The sequence below is a fragment of the Solea senegalensis genome, unplaced genomic scaffold (genome assembly GCF_019176455.1).
Source record: "Solea senegalensis isolate Sse05_10M unplaced genomic scaffold, IFAPA_SoseM_1 scf7180000015974, whole genome shotgun sequence".
Classification (NCBI taxonomy): Eukaryota; Metazoa; Chordata; class Actinopteri; order Pleuronectiformes; family Soleidae; genus Solea; species Solea senegalensis.
Window position 1 is genome coordinate 1 of NW_025321534.1, and position 20,000 is coordinate 20,000.

Genomic DNA, 20,000 nt, shown 5'->3' on the forward strand with positions numbered 1-20,000 from the left:
GCTGATTAAATCTCTAATAACTGCTGTGTTTCTTCTTCTTCTTCTTCTTCTTCGTCAATTACTGAAACCTCCTCTTTATTGTCTTTAAGCTTCTGCACCAATTAAACCAGGCTGTTACAGCAGATACACCCCCGCTTTATATTAAGTAGGAGATTATATTTGTTATCAGAGAGTCCTTCATCCAGAGTTCAGTCTAATCTGAAACCATGTATAACTTGTCTTACCAGTTACTGTGATTATTCATAGAGATTAGAAAACAAATCTTTAGTCTGTGATCTTAATCCCATCTCTTTCTTCTCATATAAACTGGACAATCCTGCACACGAGGCCCCTCCCCCCTCAATCCTCAGATACCAGAGGTTCCTGATGATGTGAAACCACCACAGGGTCTGTCATCCTGTGTGTGTGTGTGTAAAAGGTGCTGTGTGTGTGTGTGTGTGTGTGTGTGTGTAAAAGGCAGGCGTGTGTGTGTGTGTGGACTCCTTACAACTCAAAGACCATGTAGAGCATTCCCTCAGCTGAGCTCCAGCAGCTCCACGATGTGAGGGTGTTTGAGCATGTGGCAGATACTGGCCTCCCTCTTCAGATCTGACACACACACACACACACACACACACACGCACACACACACACACACACACAGAGAAAGTTGTGAATGTGTATCATCCATGTAAAACACTCTCAAACAGCAATATCTAAGGTTCTTACTCTCTCACACCAAAGCTCATAGAGAAAATCACTGATTTTAACATCACACACACACACACACACACACACAGGAGCTGTTGATCCACTGCTGCCTCCATCACTGAGTTCAAATGTCTGATTTTATAAATTCAGCATTTAAAAATCTTCATTCAGATTAACCTCAGTGGCACAAAGTGACCACACGAGGCAGCAGAGGACCAGCAGCTCCTGTGTCCCTGCAGCTTAAATCACTGGTTTTCTCTCTGGGCTTTGGTGTGGGAGAGTGTTGAAGGAATGAAGGACACAGTGAAGGAATGAAGGACACAGTGAAGGAATGAAGGACACAGTGAAGGAATGAAGGACACAGTGAAGGAATGAAGGACAGATTGAAGGAAGGAATGAATGAATGTGCGTGTAACATGATGATGATAAAGTCCTGGTCCTGGTCCTGTCCTCACCTTCTGTGCTGAGACCTGGACTGGAGGTGAACTGGGCCACGTCCACTATTTTGACAGCAAACTGCTGTCCACTGTCTCTGTTGATGCATCGTCTCACCACACTGAAGGGACCTCTGCACAACGACAACAACACACAACAACACATTAACACAGTTAACACAATCTCTGAGTCACTAACTCACTGACTGACGCGCTCACATGTGCGAGGAGGCGGAGCCTGTCCCACCACAGGCCGGCCCACAGACTCGTGCTTGTCATAAAACCTGCTGACATTTACAGAATGGGACGCGGCCGAGACTGAAGTTTGGAACGTAAAGCACTTTTTTTTTTTACAAGGTTCTAAATATTATCTTTTGCATATTAACTTCACTTTTGTAACAGTTTCATTCACTCATCATATTGAGCATGGACGAGTGAACCGTGTTGCCACAGTGTTTGGATCCATCCGTGTCTCTCGTCCTCTTCCTGCTCTTTCACTGTCGATGACTGAAGAGCCATAATGGCCGCCGCTCTGTGCAGCTGAGTCTCCTTCACTGTCACAATGAGCGCTTGATTTTATTTTAAAACTCATCACGCCCACTTCCTGCCACTCAAACCCGCGTCCACCAGTCCTTCCTGTCTGACACTTGAACCTCGTTCAGAGTCGTGAATAAAACATCAGCAGCTGCACAGGAGAGAGTTTCAAACATACATGTTCCAGGGTTCAATCCTGAAATCTCAAAACACAAAATCCATGTTCTCCGGTTTAATCCAGAGGTTTTTTTTTTTTCCATATAACCAAAAAGTACATTTTTGTGGGTTTACACCTGAAGTTAAAAATCCATGTTCTCAGGTTTAATCCTGGGATTAAAGATCAAGGTTTTCTGTGTTTCTGGGTTTTTTAATCCATAATTTAAAAATAAATGTTACACATTCATGTTGTCAGGTTTAATCCTGACTTTTTGTTGCATTTAATCTTTAAATTAAAGTCATTTCCAGCCTTTTACTTTTATTTTGAACTTTCTCTTCTTCTTCTTCCTCTTCTCTGTATTTAAGTGCATTCACAGTTAATCATCAACACATTAACAAGTGTGTTTACATTTCATCAATCAAACAATAATCAGTAATCAGCTTCATGTTAATGTAGAGCTCATCGTCTGTGTGTGTGTGTGTGTGTGTGTACACAGTCTGCTTGAACAGATGGTGATCAAGCTAAAGCTTCTGAGCGTCAGAAGGGTGAGGATGAACGGCACTGTGCCCACACACACACAGATTATATATATACATACATACATACATATATACATATATATACACATACATATACACATATATATATACAGGGATAAAAAAACCTCTAAACCTCTAGGAAATAAAATGTAAAGGTGGTGGTTTCTTCACAAACATCAGTCACGCGCTGAAAAACCATTTCATTAACTCTTCATTCACTAAGTGAGCGCTCTCTTATTTCCTCTGTAATAAATCTAAACTGTGCACAATCAGCGACTGCATGTGACCAGAGCAGGAAGTCATGTGACGTTCCTCACAGTTTCTGATCTGGGGGTGGAGTGGCTCAGTGGTTAAGACCCTACCTTGTGTACCAAAGACATCACGGTCGCAAGTTCGATTCCACCCCTGGCTAATTGTACTTCATTCCATTGTAAGTCGCTTTGGATAAAAGCGTCTGCTAAATGACATGTAATGTAATGTAATCTCTGGACAGTGAGGTCACGTCCACACGTGAAGTAAATGATCACAAATAATCCCTCTATTTAAACCAGATAAACTGACCTAAAGACTAATCTTCACTCAGGATTAATCCAGAGCACAGAGTGAGAAACAAGAACCCACAGACTCTCTGGTTTCCACAGTAACGGTGGAAAAACACAGGTGTGAGGTCATGTTTGACTGCTCTTTATTTAAACAGCAGTCAGTGACGCAGACGCCACTTTATAAAAATACAAACATATAAAAAGAACTCAGTCGACCACAAACCATCACAACTGTGACTGAAGCATGTTCTCTGTTCTCTGAGGATTATTCTGGATTATATCTGGTCATGTGTGTGTTTAAAACACAACTTTTAGTTAAAGCATAAACACTGTTTATGATGACGTTGTTGCTCCTTGGACCACACACACACAGACAGTCGATCACTGATCAATGATGAAAGTTTCCACGATGAAAGAAAGAAAGAAAGAAAGAAAGAAAGAAAGTAAGAGTGAGTTCTGGAGTTTCACCAAGAAAACAACCAGGAATTTGTCTTTTCACTGACGGAGAGTCTGATCACATTTCTGTCTGCGATTAATCATGTCTGCCTCTGTGTGTGTGTGTGTGTGTGTTAGAGAAAGTGCACAGTGGTCAGCAGATTGGCTCAGCCATTTCCTCTGAGCTCAGGTCCATAAAACTTGATGATGCCACTGAACTGAGACTGACACACACACACACACACGCGCACACACACACACATGCACACACACACACACACACACACACACACACACACACACACTCAAACGCACATTTGTGCAGCTATTCATGTTCAGACTTATTTATTTAAACAGACTAAACAAAGCCTCATCACTAACCTTAACCATAACACAACTCAGATCTAAAGATGTAACAAATACAAGAAACTTCTACTTCAATGGAAACTCTACTTCCAAATCTTAGTGGTAAACATTACCAGTTCCCCAGAAATGAGGTTCATTAGGACCAGGTTTTAGTCTCCATGGGGACTTCTGGTCCTGAAAACACACACACTCCTGCTGCCTCTAATTTCACACTCACTTCAGCTGTAAACGACCTTACATAACAGTGACTCCCCTCCTGCACTGCCTCTCTGTTCTCTGTGTGTGTGTGTGTGTGTGTGTGTGAGTGTGTGTGAGTGTGTGTGTGTGAGTCAGTGGACTGTGAGGACCATTTCACTGGTCAGTAATCACAGTTCTCTGCAAAGACGAAAACAAAAGGGCACAAAACTAGAATGAAGTTGACAAATGTTCCATAAAGTTAATACACAAATATCACTGAACTGAAATCCCAGTGAACGTGCTGTCTCTAAATACACCAGACTCCTCTGGTCAATCCCAGTGAACGTGGTCATGAACGTGCTGTCTCTAAATACACCAGACTCCTCTGGTCAATCCCAGTGAGCGTGGTTTCGCTGTCTCTAAATACACCAGGTCAATCCCAGTGAGCGTGCTCAAGGTGGTACTGTCAAAGTCTCTAAATTCTGGTCAATCCCAGTGAGCGTGTCATGGGCAAGCAGTGTCATGTCTAAATACACCAGATGTCAATCCCAGTGAAGTAATTCCAACGTGCTGTCTCTAAAACACCAGACTCTTCTGGTCAATCCCAGTGGCGTGGTCATGAGCGTGCTGTCTCTAAATACACCAGACTCTTCTGGTCAATCCCATGCGATCGACTACACCAGATCCTCTGGTCGTCCCAGTGAACTCATGAACGCTGTCTCTAAATACACCAGACCTTTCTGGTCAATCCCAGTGAACGCTCATGAACGATACACCAGACTCTGGTCAATCCCAGTGGTCTGTCTCTACCAGACTCTTCTGGTCAATCCCAGTGAGCGTGGTCATGAAGCTGTCTCTAAATACACCAGACTCTTCTGGTCAATCCCAGTGAAGCGTGGTCATGAACGCGTGTGTCTCTAAATACCAGACTCTTCTGGTCAATCCCATGAAGCGTGTTGTCTCTAAATACACCAGACTCTTCTGGTCAATCCCAGTGAATGGTCATGAACGCTGTCTCTAACACACCAGACTCTTCTGGTCAATCCCAGTGAACGTGGTCATGAACGTGCTGTTCCAAACTCCTCTGGTCAATCCCAGTGAGCGTGCTCATGACTAAATACACCAGACCTCTGGTCAATCCCAGTGAGCCATGAGCGTGCTGTCCCTAAATACTGAACTCTTCTGGTCAATGGCTCATGAACGTGCTGTTCTAAATACACCAGACTCTTCTGGTAGGTGAGCGTGGTCATGGCGTTCTAAATACACAGACTCCTCTGGTCAATCCCAGTGAACGTGGTCATGAACGTGCTGTCTCTAAATACACCAGACTCTTCTGGTCAATCCCAGTGAACATGCTGTCATGAGTGCTGTCTCTAAATACACCAGACTCCTCTGGTCAATCCCAGTGAACGTGGTCATCGTTCTACACCAGTGACTCCTCTGGTCAGTGAGCTGGTTCAGTGAACGTCATGAACGCTGTCTCTAAATACACCAGACTCTTCTGGTCAATCCCAGTGAACGGCTCATGAACGTTGTCTCTAAATACACCAGACTCTTCTGGTCAATCCCAGTGAACGGTCATGAGCGTTGTCTCTAAATACACCAGACTCTCTCATTGTCACCAGTGAGCGTGGTCATGAACGTGTTGTCTCTAAATACACCAGACTCTTCTGGTCAATCCCAGTGAGCGTGCTCATGAACGCTGTCTCTAAATACACCAGACTCTTCTGGTCAATCCCAGTGAACGTGCTGTCTCTAAATTGAACGCGTGCTGTCTCTAAATACACCAGACTCTTCTGGTCAATCCCAGTGAACGTGGTCATGAACGTGCTGTCTCTAAATACACAGACTCTTCTGGTCAATCCCAGTGAGCGGTCATGAAGCGTGCTGTCTCTAAATACACCAGACTCTTCTGGTCAATCCCAGTGAGCGTGGTCATGAACTGTCTCTAAATACACCAGATCCTTCTGGTAAATCCCAGTGAACGGCTCATGAACGTGCTGTCTCTAAATACACCAGACTCTTCTGGTCAATCCCAGTGAACGTGGTCATGAACGTGGCTGTCTCTAAATACACCAGACTTCTGGTCAATCCTGTGAACGTGGTCATGAACGCTGTCTCTAAATACACCAGACTCTTCTGGTCAATGAACCAGTGAGCGTGGTCATGAACGTGCTGTCTCTAAATACACCAGACTCTTCTGGTCAATCCCAGTGAACGTGCTCATGAACGTGCTGTCTCTAAATACACCAGACTCTTCTGGTCAATCCCAGTGAACGCGGTCATGAACGCTGTTCTAAATACACCAGACTCTCTGGTCAATCCCAGTGAACGTGTCATGACGGCTGTCTCTAAATACACCAGACTCTTCTGGTCAATCCCAGTGGCGATGCTTCTCATGAACGTGCTGTCTCTAAATACACCAGACTCTCTCTGGTCAATCCCAGTGTCATGAAGTGGTCTCTAATCCCATGACTCAAATTCTGGTCAATCCCAGTGAGCGTGGTCATGGGCGTGTTCTAAATGACTCTTCTAATCCCAGTGAACACTAAATACAGACTCTTCTGGTCAATCCCAGTGAACGTGGCTCATGAGCGCGTTGTCTCTAATACCAGACTCTTCTGGTCAATCCCAGTGAACGTGGTCATGAACGGTTGTCTCTAAATACACCAGACCTCTGGTCAATCCCAGTGAACGTGGTCATGAACGCGTGCTGTCTCTAAATACACCAGACTCTTCTGGTCAATCCCAGTGAACGCGGCTTGAACGCTGTCTCTAAATACACCAGACTCTTCTGGTCAATCCCAGTGAACGTGGTCATGAACGGTGTCTCTAAATGTTCTCATGAATACACCAGACTCTTCTGGTCAATCCCAGTGAAGCGTGGTCATGAGCGTGCTGTCTCTAAATACGCAGACTCCTTTCTGGTCAATCCCAGTGAACGGTCATGAACGTGGTTCTAACACACCAGACTCTTCTGGTCAATCCCAGTGAACGTGGTCATGAACGCTGTCTCTAAATACACCAGACTCTTCTGGTCAATCCCAGAACGTGGTCATGAAGCGTGCTGTCTCTAAATACACCAGACCCTCTGGTCAATCCCAGTGAACGGTCATGAACGTGCTGTCTCTAAATACACCAGACTCTTCTGGTCAATCAGTCGTGGTCATGAATAAATACCCAGACTCTTCTGGTCAACGTGGTCATGAACGTGGTCAATCCCAGTGAAGTGGACTTTCTGGTCAATCCCAGTGAACGTGGTCATGGCGTGCTGTCTCTAAATACACCAGACTCCTCAATCCCAGTGAACGGTCATGAACGCTGTCTCTAACACACCAGACTCTTTGGTCAATCCCAGTGAACGGTCATGAACGTGCTGTCTCTAAATACACCAGACTCTTCTGGTCAACCAGTGAACGTGGTCATGAACGCTGTCTCTAAATACACCAGACTCTTCTGGTCAATCCCAGTGAGCGGTCATGAACGCGTTGTTCTAAATACACCAGACCTCTGGTCAATCCCAGTGAACGTCGTGGTTCTAAATACACCAGACTCTTCTGGTCAATCCCAGTGAACGCTCATGAACGCATGCTGTCTCTAACACACCAGACTCTGGTCAATCCCAGTGAACGTGGTCATGAACGTAAATACAGACTCTTTCTGGTCAATCTCATATGTCTCTAAACACCAGACTCTTCTGGTCAATCCCAGTGAACGTGGTCATGAACGTGCTGTCTCTAAATACACCAGACTCTTCTAAATACACCAGACTCTTCTGGTCAATCCCAGTCGTGGTCTGTGAGTCAGTGAACGCTGGGTTCTAAATACACCAGACTCTTCTGGTCAATCCCTGAAGCATGTGCTGTCTCTAAATACACCAGACTCTTCTGGTCAATCCCAGTGAACGCGTGGTCATGAACGTGCTGTTCTAAATACACCAGACTCTTCTGGTCAATCCCAGTGAACGGTCATGAACGTTGGTTCTAAATACACCAGACTCTTCTGGTCAATCCCCAGTGAACGTGGTCATGAACGTCTGTCTCTAAATACACCAGACTCTTCTGGTCAACAGTGAAGTGTCAGAACGTGTTCGAATACACCAGACTCTTGGTCAATCCTTGTCTCTAAATACACCAGACCTTTGGTCAATCCCAGTGAACGGGTCATGAAGCGTCTCTAAATACACCAGACTCTTCTGGTCAATCCCAGTGAACGGGTCATGAACGCTGTCTCTAAATACACCAGACTCTTCTGGTCAATCCCAGTGAACGCGGGTCATGAACGCATGTCTCTAAATACACCAGACCCCAAGTCAATCCCAGTGAACGTATCACGGAACGCAAGTCTAAATACACCAGACTCCTTCTGGTCAATCCCAGTGAACGGTCATGAACGCGTTGTCTCTAACACACCAGACTCTTCTGGTCAATCCCAGTGAACGGGTCATGAACGTGTTGTTCTAAATACACCAGACTCTTCTGGTCAATCCCAGTGAACGTGTCATGAACGCGTTGTCTCTAACACACCAGACTTCTGGTCAATCCCAGTGAACGTGGTCATGAACGTGCTGTCTCTAAATACACCAGACTCTTCTGGTCAATCCCAGTGAACGTGCTCATGAACGTGCTGTCTCTAAATACACCAGACTCTTCTGGTCAACACGTTTACTAAATGTTGGAGATGCTGTTTTCTAACTTTGATCTACAGTTGGACATTGTTGGCTTTGATGCTTGTGTCCGCTCGGACCATGATGTTTGTGAAGGTTAGGGACAGAGACTGTATTAATGTCTCTGAGTGTCCTCAGTAGTAATGCTGTACGTGTGTGTGTGTGTGTTTGTTAATACCAGTGTGTAAAATCAGGAGAACACTACTGACTCCTCCTCCTCCTCCTCCTCAAATATATGATTGATCACAAAGTTCAGGAAGAACAGCTACTGCATATTTGCTGATTCTTAGGCCACTTTGACACACACACACACACACACAGAACATATGTAACTGAAGGCCGTCAGCGCCCCCTGCAGAGCTCCAGATGGTGGCAACGCCATCACTTCCTGTCCTGTCACTGCTGCACCGACGTCACATGACTTTTAACCACGAGAAAGAAAGAAAAAGAAAGAAAGGACACTTTCAGTTTCATCACAAGTGTCAACCTCAGAGAGACACAGGACAAGGACACGAGTGGGAGACACACAAAGACGTGTGTGTGTCACATCCTGACTGTTCCAGAATCTGGACTTTTATATGTTTGTCCAGAAAATGTTGTCACGATTTAAAATGATTTGAATGTTTGATCTTCAATCAATTTCAAAATAAATAATCATTATTAATATTTTGACGGGTTCTCTCTAATCCTTAAAAATACTTTAGCTTATTTTTAGGTTTGAGAATTTGTCTTTAAATATGTTTGATTTTATTCTGAGACACCAAGACACGATATTGTCACGATATTTAGGTCATGATACAATATTATCACGATATTTAAGTCATGATACAATATTATCACGATATTTAGGTCATGATACAATATTATCACGATATTTAAGTCACGGTATGATATTATCACGATATTTAAGTCACAACACAATATTATCACGATATTTAAGTCACAATTTAAGATTTTTATCACGCAATATTTATAGTCACAACACAATATTTATCCGCACAACACGATTTTATCACAATAAGTCACAACACAATATTATCCACAACATCGATATTTAACAGGATATTTAAGTCACAACACAATATTATCACGCGATATTTAAGTCACAACACACATATTATCATTTGCGATTTTAAGTCACAACACAATATTATCAATTATCCACGATATTTAAGTCACAACACATGTTATCGATATTTAAGTCATGCGATTTTATCCACGACACAACACATATTATCACGATATTTAAGTCACAACACCCAAGTCACGTATTAAGTCCACGCAATATTATCCATATTTAAGTCACATACATGGTCACAGCTTATGATATTTATCCACGATATTTTAGTCACAACACAATATTATCATATTTAAGTCACAAATATATACATTTAAGTCACAACAACCATTTATCACATATTATCCACAACACAATATTATCATATTTAAGTCTATATTTATCAGATATTTAAGTCACAACACAATATTAATCCGCGATATTTAAGTCACATACACAATATTATCCGCGATATTTAAGTCTTATATATTAAGTCATATACGATATTATCAGCGATCCGAACGTCACAACATGTACACATATTATCAAGTCATATAAAATATTTTATCACGATATTTAAGTCACAACACAATATTATCATATTTAAGTCACAACACATGTTTATCCGATATTTAAGTCACAACAACAATATTATCACGATATTTAGATCACAAATATTTATCGATATTTAAGTCACAACATCAATATTTATCACGATATTATAAGTCACAACACAATATTATCCACGATATTTAGTCACAATATAATATTATCACGATATTTAGTCACAATACAATATTATGATATTTAAGTCACAACACATGTTTATATTTTAAGTCACAACGATTTTTATCACGGATATTTGAGGTCACAACTTACAATATTATCCGTCACAACACAATATTATCACGATATTTAAGTCGCAACGATTTTATCGCGATATTTAGTCACAACACAATATTATCCGTATTTAAGTCCTTTAACCACAATATTATCCGCGATTTTAAAGTCGCGGTATCCGCGATATTTAAGTCTATGCGATTTTTATCCGATATTTAAGTCACAACACAATATTATCCGATATTTAAGTCTGCATTTACATTTTAAGTCACAACACCAATATTATATATTTAAGTCACAACACATGTTTATCGCATATTCAAGTCATAAAAAGTCACGATATTTAAGAAGTCACAACACAATATTATCCCGATATTTGATCACAGCACATGTTTATCCACGATATTTTAAGTCACAACACACAATATTATCCGCGATACAAACCGCGATTTTATCACGATATTTAAGAATTACACACAATATTATCCGCGATATTTAGTCACAACATAATATTATCGCGATGTTAAGTCACAACACAATATTATCCCGCGATATTTAAGTCACAACACAATATTATCCGCGATATTTAAGTCACAACATAATATTATCCGCGATTTTATATTATCACGATATTTAAGTCACAACACAATATTATCCGCGATTATCACAACCGCGATTTTATCCGCGATTTTAAGTCACAACACATGATGGCTAAGTCACAACACAGTATTATCGATATTTAAGTCGCCATATTTAAGTCACAACACACAACACAATATTATCCGCGATATTTTAAGTCGCGGTATGATATTATCCATGTTAAGTCACAACCGCATTTTGATTTTATCCGCGATATTTAAGGGTCTGGCAACGCAATATCCCGCGATATTTAGGGTCATCCGCGATATTTAAGTCACAACACAATATTATCACGACGATATTTAAGTCACAACCTGCGATTTTATCCGCGATATTTAAGTCACAACACAATATTATCGATATTTAAGTCGCTTACATGTTTATCCGCGATATTTAGTACAACGAAATATTATCGCGTCAATTTAAGTCACAACACATGTTTATCACAATATTCAAGTCACAACACAATATTATCCGCGATATTTAAGTCAATATTATTACCTATATTTAAGTCACAAACAACAAGCATTTTATCGATATTTAAGTCACAACACAATATTATCCGCGAATATTATCACATTATTTAAGTCACAACTTTTGATTTTATCACGTGTATTTAAGTTTACTATTATCACGATATTTAAGTCACAACACACAATATTTATCACAAACAATAAATATTATCGATATTTAAGTCACAACACAATATTATCCGATATTTAGTCACAACACATGTTTATCCGCGATATTTAAGTCACAACACAATATTATCACGATATTTAAGTCACAACCGCGATTTTATCCGATATTTAAGTCACAACACAATATCGCACTTATATTTAAGTCACAACACATGTTTATCCGCGATATTTAAGTCACAACCGCGATTTTTATCCGCGATATTTAAGTCACAACACAATATTATCGCGATATTTAAGTCACAACACAATATTATCCGATATTTAAGTCACAACCGCGATTTTTATCACGATATTTAAGTCACAACACAATATTATCCGATATTTAAGTCACAACACATATTATCACGCGATATTAAAGTCACAACACAATATTATCCGCACAACACGATTTTATCACCATATTTAAGCTCAACACAATATCATCAATGATATTTAAGTCACAACATAATATTATTATCACGACATTTAAGTCACAAATACCTATTTTATCACCTGTCACAACACAACATTATCACGATATTTAAGTCACGGTATGATATTATCACGATATTTAAGTCACAACACGATTTTATCACGATATTTAAGTCACAACACAATATTATCACGATATTTAAGTCACAACACAATATTATCACTCTATATTTAAGTCACAAATACAATCCACACAACACAATATTTAAGTCACAAATATCAATGATATTTAAGTCACATCACAATTTTATCACGATATTTAAGTCACAACACAATATTATCACGATATTTAAGTCACAACACATGTTTATCACGATATTTAAGTCACAACACAATATTATCACGATATTTAAGTCACAACACAATATTATCACGATATTTAAGTCACAACACAATATTATCACGATATTTAAGTCACAACACAATATTATCACCTATATTTAAGTCACAACACATATTATTCAATTTTATCAATATTTAAGTCACACACACAATGATTATCACTTATTTTAAGTCACAACAATATTATCCACACAACACAATAATACATTTAAGTCAATGATATTTAAGTCACAACAATATGATAAGTCGATATTATCATATTTAGAAGTCACAAGTCACAACGCGATATCACGATTCGATATTTCAAGTCACAACACAATATATATATTAAGTCACAACAATTTATTTGATATTTAAGTCACATCACAATTTTATCACCACAACAAATATTGGCGATATTTAAGTCACAGCACAATATTATCACGATATTTAAGTCACAATATTATAATATTTAAGTCACAACACAATATATTATTTAAGTCACAACACAATATTAAGCACAACACCCATTAAGTCACAATACGATATCCGATATTTAAGTCACAACAATTTTATCATATATTTAAGTCAACACAATATTATCAATGATATTTAAGTCACAACACATTTTATCATATTTAAGTCACAACATATTTCATCACGATATTTAAGTCACAACCATTATCAACATATTTAAGTCACAACACAATATTATCGATATTTAAGTCACAACACATATTATCAGATATTTAAGTCACAACACGATTTTATCATATTTAAGTCACATCACAATTTTATCACGCGATATTTAAGTCACAACACAATATTATCAATGATATTTGTCACAACACTATATTATCACGCATATTTAAGTCACAACACCATCGATTTTCACAATTTTATTCATTTATTCAAACACAATATTATCAATGATATTTAAGTCACACACAATATTATCAACGATATTTAAGTCACAACACAAATTTTATCACGATATTTAAGTCACAACACTATATTATCACATATTTACACAACCCGATTTTATCACATATTTAAGTCACATCACAATTTTATCACGATATTTAAGTCACAACACAATATTATCCACGATATTTAGTCACAACACATTATCATCAATGATATTTAAGTCACAACATCACGATATTTAAGTCATTTTTTTATCACGCGATATTTAAGTCACAACACAATATTATCAATGATATTTAAGTCACAACACTATATTATCAATTGATATTTAAGTCACAACACGATTTTCACGATATTTAAGTCACGGTATGATATTATCACGATATTTAAGTCACAACACAATATTATCACGATATTTAAGTCACAACACAATTTTATCACGATATTTAAGTCACTGACTGTAATCGGTGTTTATCGCTGCAACATGACATCACTTCCTGTCTGTGAGGAGCCATTAAAACCCGACACAGAGGAACAATAATGAGCGGCAGGAAATACATGGACTCCATTTTACACATGGGAACGACATCACTAAACGTCTGACACCTAACTGTGTGTGTGTGTGTGTGTGTGTGTCACGCAGGAAGAGTCCAGTCGAGCAGAGAGCACATTAAACAGCTGTCTGTCTGTCTGTCTGTCTCTCTCTCTCTCTTCAGATGAACAAACTTTATTTTATTCCCCGTGTGTCACAGTGGCTGTTGTTTGTTCCATCAGGCCTCAGCTGTAACCACGGTAACAGTGTGTGTGCTTTGGCTCGCAGCACGTAGATCACTTCAGACTGAAGTCCGGCTCACAGGGAAGAAACTGGAAAACACTGACATGTGATCAGCTGCAGCAAAGCATCATGGGATAATATCAAGATGTTTATCCTGACCATGTGGTTATAAAGAGGAGGAAAATTCCCAGTGCATTTCCACAAACCTTCCATGGGAACTTAGGTTTGGGAATTTCGGAAATTTCCCAATTTTTCCATGGGAATTGATTCCCTGAATTAATTGGACAGGAATTTTAGAAATATAACAGGTGGGAATTTATTGGAATGAATGAGAATTGGGATTGCAAAGATACAGGAGATTCACGGTCATTTTCCAGAAACTTTCCATGGGAACTGAAGTTCAGGAATTTTGGAAAATATTAACACGCAAATAATACAACACACACACACACACACACACACACACACACACACACACACACACACACACACACACACACACAGGGTCAGTTGGGACATAATCCATTTGCATTAATGAAGCTACTGCATGACGGCACACACGTTTCCAGCACAGAGACACAGAGACAGAGACAGAAACGTCTCACGTTGCAGCAGCCACATTGTCCTTAAAGGACGAAGCTTGTGGCGTCACGAGCCTCAGTGAACCAAACCCCAGAGAGAAAACCAGTGATTTTAGCTGCTGGTCCTCTGCTGCCTCGTGTGGTCACTCTGTGTCACTGAGGTCAATCTGACAAACATAAGTTCAAATTGGAACTTAGTGATGGAGGCAGCAGTGGATCAACAGCTCCTGTGTGTGTGTGTGTGTGTGTGTGTGTGTGTGTGAGAGGTTAAAATCACTGGTTTTCTCAGTGGGGTTTGGTGTGGGAGAGTGAGTGAGTGCTTTACAAACCTCAGGAATCACTTTTCTGTGCGTCTAGACTTTTCCAACTATTTTCAGCAGATGACAAAACAATCATTAAAATGTCTATGAATAAATATTTTCTCACTTAACAAAACCAAAGTCGCTCGTGGGAAGAAACCGAAAAACAAACTGGTTAAAGGTGGTTAATGGTTTTAATGAAAAAAACCCACAACAACCGCAGAAACCTGCAGAGAAGTGAACAAGACTCCACAACACACAGATAATGATAATGTTCATCATCCACGAGTCACATCTCATAAAATGTGTAAAGAATATTGATCAGTGTGTGATGTTTAAATGATGAAACCAGGAAAGAAGCTGAAAAATCAATACAATCAAAGTGATTCATCAATTACAAAGATAGTTGCTGATCAGTTTGAAAGACATTTGACATGTCTTTCTATGCAGATGATACTTTAGTGTATTTGTAAAGAAGCAGAAACTTGCTTTAATTATTAAAAACTGATGAATAGATCATGAAAACAATTTGGTTTACACTGTAAATATTAAAACTTAAAATAATCTCAAGAGTCATTATCTTCTAAATTGTACATTCATATGTAAAAATGCATGTTTTTATTATTTATTCTCTTTATTTTCGACTGTTGTTGCTGCTGCGGTAACAATAGAATATAAATGAATATCTTCTCTTTTATTTACAGTTATTGTCATAATATGGTGAACTGAGGACGTTTGTATTTGATTTGACAGAACGTGTTTAAGTCTGTGTTTGAGTGAAAGACAAAGAACATGTGGACGTTCAGGGAACACGTTTAAACATGTTTCTGTGACACGCACGCACACGCTCACACGCACGCACACGCACGCACGCACACGCGCACACACACACACTTTGTTTAGTTTGTGATTTGAGATTATTTTCTCTTCTTGGTTGACGTTGCTGTAACAGAACAATTCTCCCCCTGTGGCCACTCGTGGTACTGCCACAGAAAAATACTCATGCTGCCCAAAAAGCAGTTTTCCCATAATAATCCCATAATAATCCCACAACAGAAGTGAATGAAAGTGTTTACAGGACACCTGGAGACGTTTATAAAAAGGTTCCCATGGGAAGAATGTGCACACATACATTATATATTATAATAATGATGATGATGATGATGATGAAGTTGAATATGGGTGTGGTATGAAAACAGCAGCGACGTGTGTGTGTGTGTGTGTGTGTGTGTGTGTGTGTGTGTGTGTGTGTGTGTGTGTGTGCTGCTTTGACAGTGACTGCGTCTCTTCTTGAGTTTCAGGCTTTGTGTCGCTGTCTCAGGCTGGAAAGTCCCAGGTGTCACTGAGACAGCAGCTCGTCACAGGACACACACTCATCATCATCATCATCATCATCGTCATCATCGTCATCATCATCGTCAGGATGAAGTGTTTGCATTGATAATCATTAGATTTATTCCCCTAAATATTATCAATACTGATCTAAAAATTATAATCTAATAATCATTATTTTTACAGTGTATCATGGGTCCAGCTGTGTGCAGCGTTATATCCACATATACCTTCTATGTCATATATATTAAGAAATATTATAATTATAATATTAGTAATACATTATAATATTAATATTACATATAGGACATGGAACTATTGATCCTAAAATATATGTTGCTATGGAACGATGTAAAAAGTGATATTGTCGTCAGTAGAATTAGACTGAGCTCTAAAGCACACAATCACAACATTAAACTGAACTATAATTCACCTGCTGCTGGATTATAATTCACGTTTTCACACTGTCGTTGGTATGAGTGACACAAAAGACAACTTCAGATCTAATGGATGAGGAGCTTTGAGAGAGAGGAAGAGTCCAGGTAAGTGTGACGAAGACCTCCAGACTGTGGGGGGCAGTGTTACACCTCTGTGTGTACAGAAATAATGGAAATAGTAACATGCAGAAGAAGAATCCAGGATTAAGGAACGAGGAGAAGAACATGACAATAGCAGAAGGAAGTGGTGAAGAATAAAGACGTTTTTACTCTTAGTTCAATAATCATGAACAAATAACAATTCAAGACAATCCCTCATCTGAGGCAATGGCAACATCTCAACACAAGTAATAAAACAATATCATTTTACATGGATTCCTAAAGGCGTGTTTTACTTTGGTATGAAGATAAACCTGGAATTAAGTGAGATAACAACACTGAACTTCAGTCTGGACGCTCCAATATCATCCTGGATTAAATCTAGAATAAATCCAAGAACACCTTGTTTTTCCTCTGACAGTGTGAACAAACCCTGACCCTGGATTTAGTCCAGACTAAAATCAGACTAACCTTAGTTTACATCTGCATATAAAACTGTGTGTCCACAGAGGACGACGACAAACACTCCTCGTCTTACTCGAGTGAGACGTCCACAAACACACCAGCTGTGTGTGAGTGTGTGTGTGTGTGTGTGTGAGTGAGACTCACTCCCTGCCCTTTAATCTCTAGGTAAGAGCGTGTGTTACCGTAACAGTGTAGCACTGCCCCTTTAATTACGTGACCTACTGTAAAACATTAAAGTTAACACTGAGACGAGAACACACTTATGATCATTGTGACTGACACGACTTCAGTCCAACGCAACATAAAAACACACACTTCATCATGTATTTTAAAAGTCAAACTAACATATTAACTCTGTTTTCTAGCGTCATGTAAATGACACTGTCAGTCACTGCGATAACTTTGTACGTAATTAAGGCCAGATTACGAACGTCAGGGGCCGAAACAGCTCCCAGCACGAATTTGTGTGAGGAACCGATTGTTTTTATTATCGTTTGGCTTTGAGATGATTTTTGAGGCGTTAACGTGCATAAAAACTCTTCCCAGAGGTAGGCGTGGCCAAAATGCAATACTGCCATTGTGCTCGGACTCATGCGCCACCTTAGGAGGGCTCTATAGCGCCCCCCTAAGGTGAAAACCAAGTCAAAATGAAGTACCACCGAACCTCCCGAAACTTGGACCCATGGCCTCAACGCAACAGGAAGTCGGCCATTTTTCATTCATTGTATTAAAGCTACTTTTCTCCGAAAACAACGCAGCACTGTTCAAAATTCTTCTTAAATCCTCAACACTGACTAAAACCACTGTGGTGATTCTTTGAGGGTGCAGAGGGGGGCACCAAATCTCAATCGTGTAAGGGGCCCCACAACACCTAGGACCGGCCGTGCACAGATCCATTTAAACGCAGCACTTACTTGCCAATGACCTCGCAGAGCTCGTACACGTCTTCAAACAGACTGTCGTCGTCCGCCATAGTCCAAGTCCGAGTTCGGCTGGAGGGGAAGAACCCGTCCCCCCTCTTCAGCTCACACACACACACACACACACACCTCCCCAGAAACTGTGCTTCCCGAGCCCGGTGAAAAGCTCCGGGAGGACGGAAGTGAGCGCGGGGGCAGCCGGAGGCAGCACACGGTTCAGCTGCTCAGCACTTCCACAAAAACGCTGCTAAATCACAGTTGTTGCCTCCTGTCGTCGACCCCCTCCGCCCCCCATCAGAAAAAAACCGCTGCGTCGCTGTGGATGAATCGAGCTCACTAATCCAGTTTGTGGGGAGTCCACGGCCCCGCCCCTCTCCGTCTCTCCCTCCGGTAGCTTTAAAAAGCAAAGCGAACAAACATGACAGTGAAGACGCGGTTCTTCCCGCCTTTAGCAGCGGCGACACACGGAGCGTCACACCGGAGCGTCGCACCGGAGCGCCGCACCGGAGCGCCGCGTTCTGGCTCGAGCCCTGAACCCGGAGTCCCACACACGCAGTCCTCCGTGCTTCCTCTGCCGTGTGGTGTGACTGACAGGCCGGGTGTCCTCCTCTCAGAGCTCCGCTCCTCCGGCTCCTTCTCCCACAATCACTTTCCTGCAGTTTAGTTAGTTTTCTTCTTCCTCACACACACACACACACACACGGAGAAAGAGAGAGAGTTTCTAGAAAAAAAATAAGCTCCTCCCACTTCGGCGTTGACGGACGCCATGTTCGGAGACGACGCATTGACCGCTCAGGGCCACCGTAGCTATACGTTAACGAACGTCACCGCCATATTGGTCCGGGCAAGACACACTAGGCTTTTAAAGGCACATTTTGTAGAAACGTTATTTAAACAAACAATAAAGAGTGTATGAAAGAAAGCTGAAAAAAGAGTCAGAGTTCTCAGATTAAAGTTACAATTCTTAGATTAAAATTAGAATTCTCAGATTAAAGTTAAAATTCTTAGATTAAAGTTAGAATTCTCAGATTAAAGTCAGATAATTCTCAGATTAAAGTCAGATAATTCTCAGATTAAAGTTAGAATTCTGAGATAAATCAGGAAAACATTTGTGACCAGGATGAAATAAAGTGCAGTCGTGGATATGTAACACGTGTCCAGACTGGATATTAAATGTTAAAATCTCACATATTCATATTTCATGGGCTCTGGTGTGATGAATACTTTGCCAGATGACTGCCTAATTAATGGTGAATAACTGAGCAGAGTCACTAAACCCAAGAAGATGAGCTCATTCTTTTATTTATGATTTTTAAACAAGAAATAATCTGATGGAATTAAATCAACTCAGCAGCAGCAGCAGGGACTGTAGGTTTTGTTTTTCCTCCCATTTATGTAACACAGAAAAGCCTTTATGTGAAACCTCCATGACACTCCGTGGCCTTGGTGTGTGTGTGTGTGCGTGCGGCGTGTGTGTGTGTGAGTGTGTGTGCATGTGTGTGTGTGTGTGTGTGTGTGTGTGTGTGTGTGTGTGTCCACAGTAAGGAATAACAACCAGAAATGACACATTATTGAGTCAGTCACAAAGACCACGTC

The 20,000-nt window shown here is 40.3% G+C and overlaps 1 protein-coding gene across 1 annotated transcript; it reads right to left on the reverse strand.

Annotated features, from left to right (window-relative positions):
- Positions 1-514: 514 nt before the first annotated feature.
- On the reverse strand, positions 515-19,128 carry LOC122762695 (peripheral plasma membrane protein CASK-like). The gene is made up of 3 exons (XM_044017882.1): positions 18,399-19,128; positions 1,146-1,258; positions 515-588 (listed from the first exon to the last, which is right to left on the reverse strand). The coding sequence occupies exons 1-3, from the start codon at positions 18,455-18,457 to the stop codon at positions 515-517; spliced, it is 246 nt and encodes an 81-aa protein (XP_043873817.1). The 5' UTR covers positions 18,458-19,128.
- Positions 19,129-20,000: the final 872 nt, after the last annotated feature.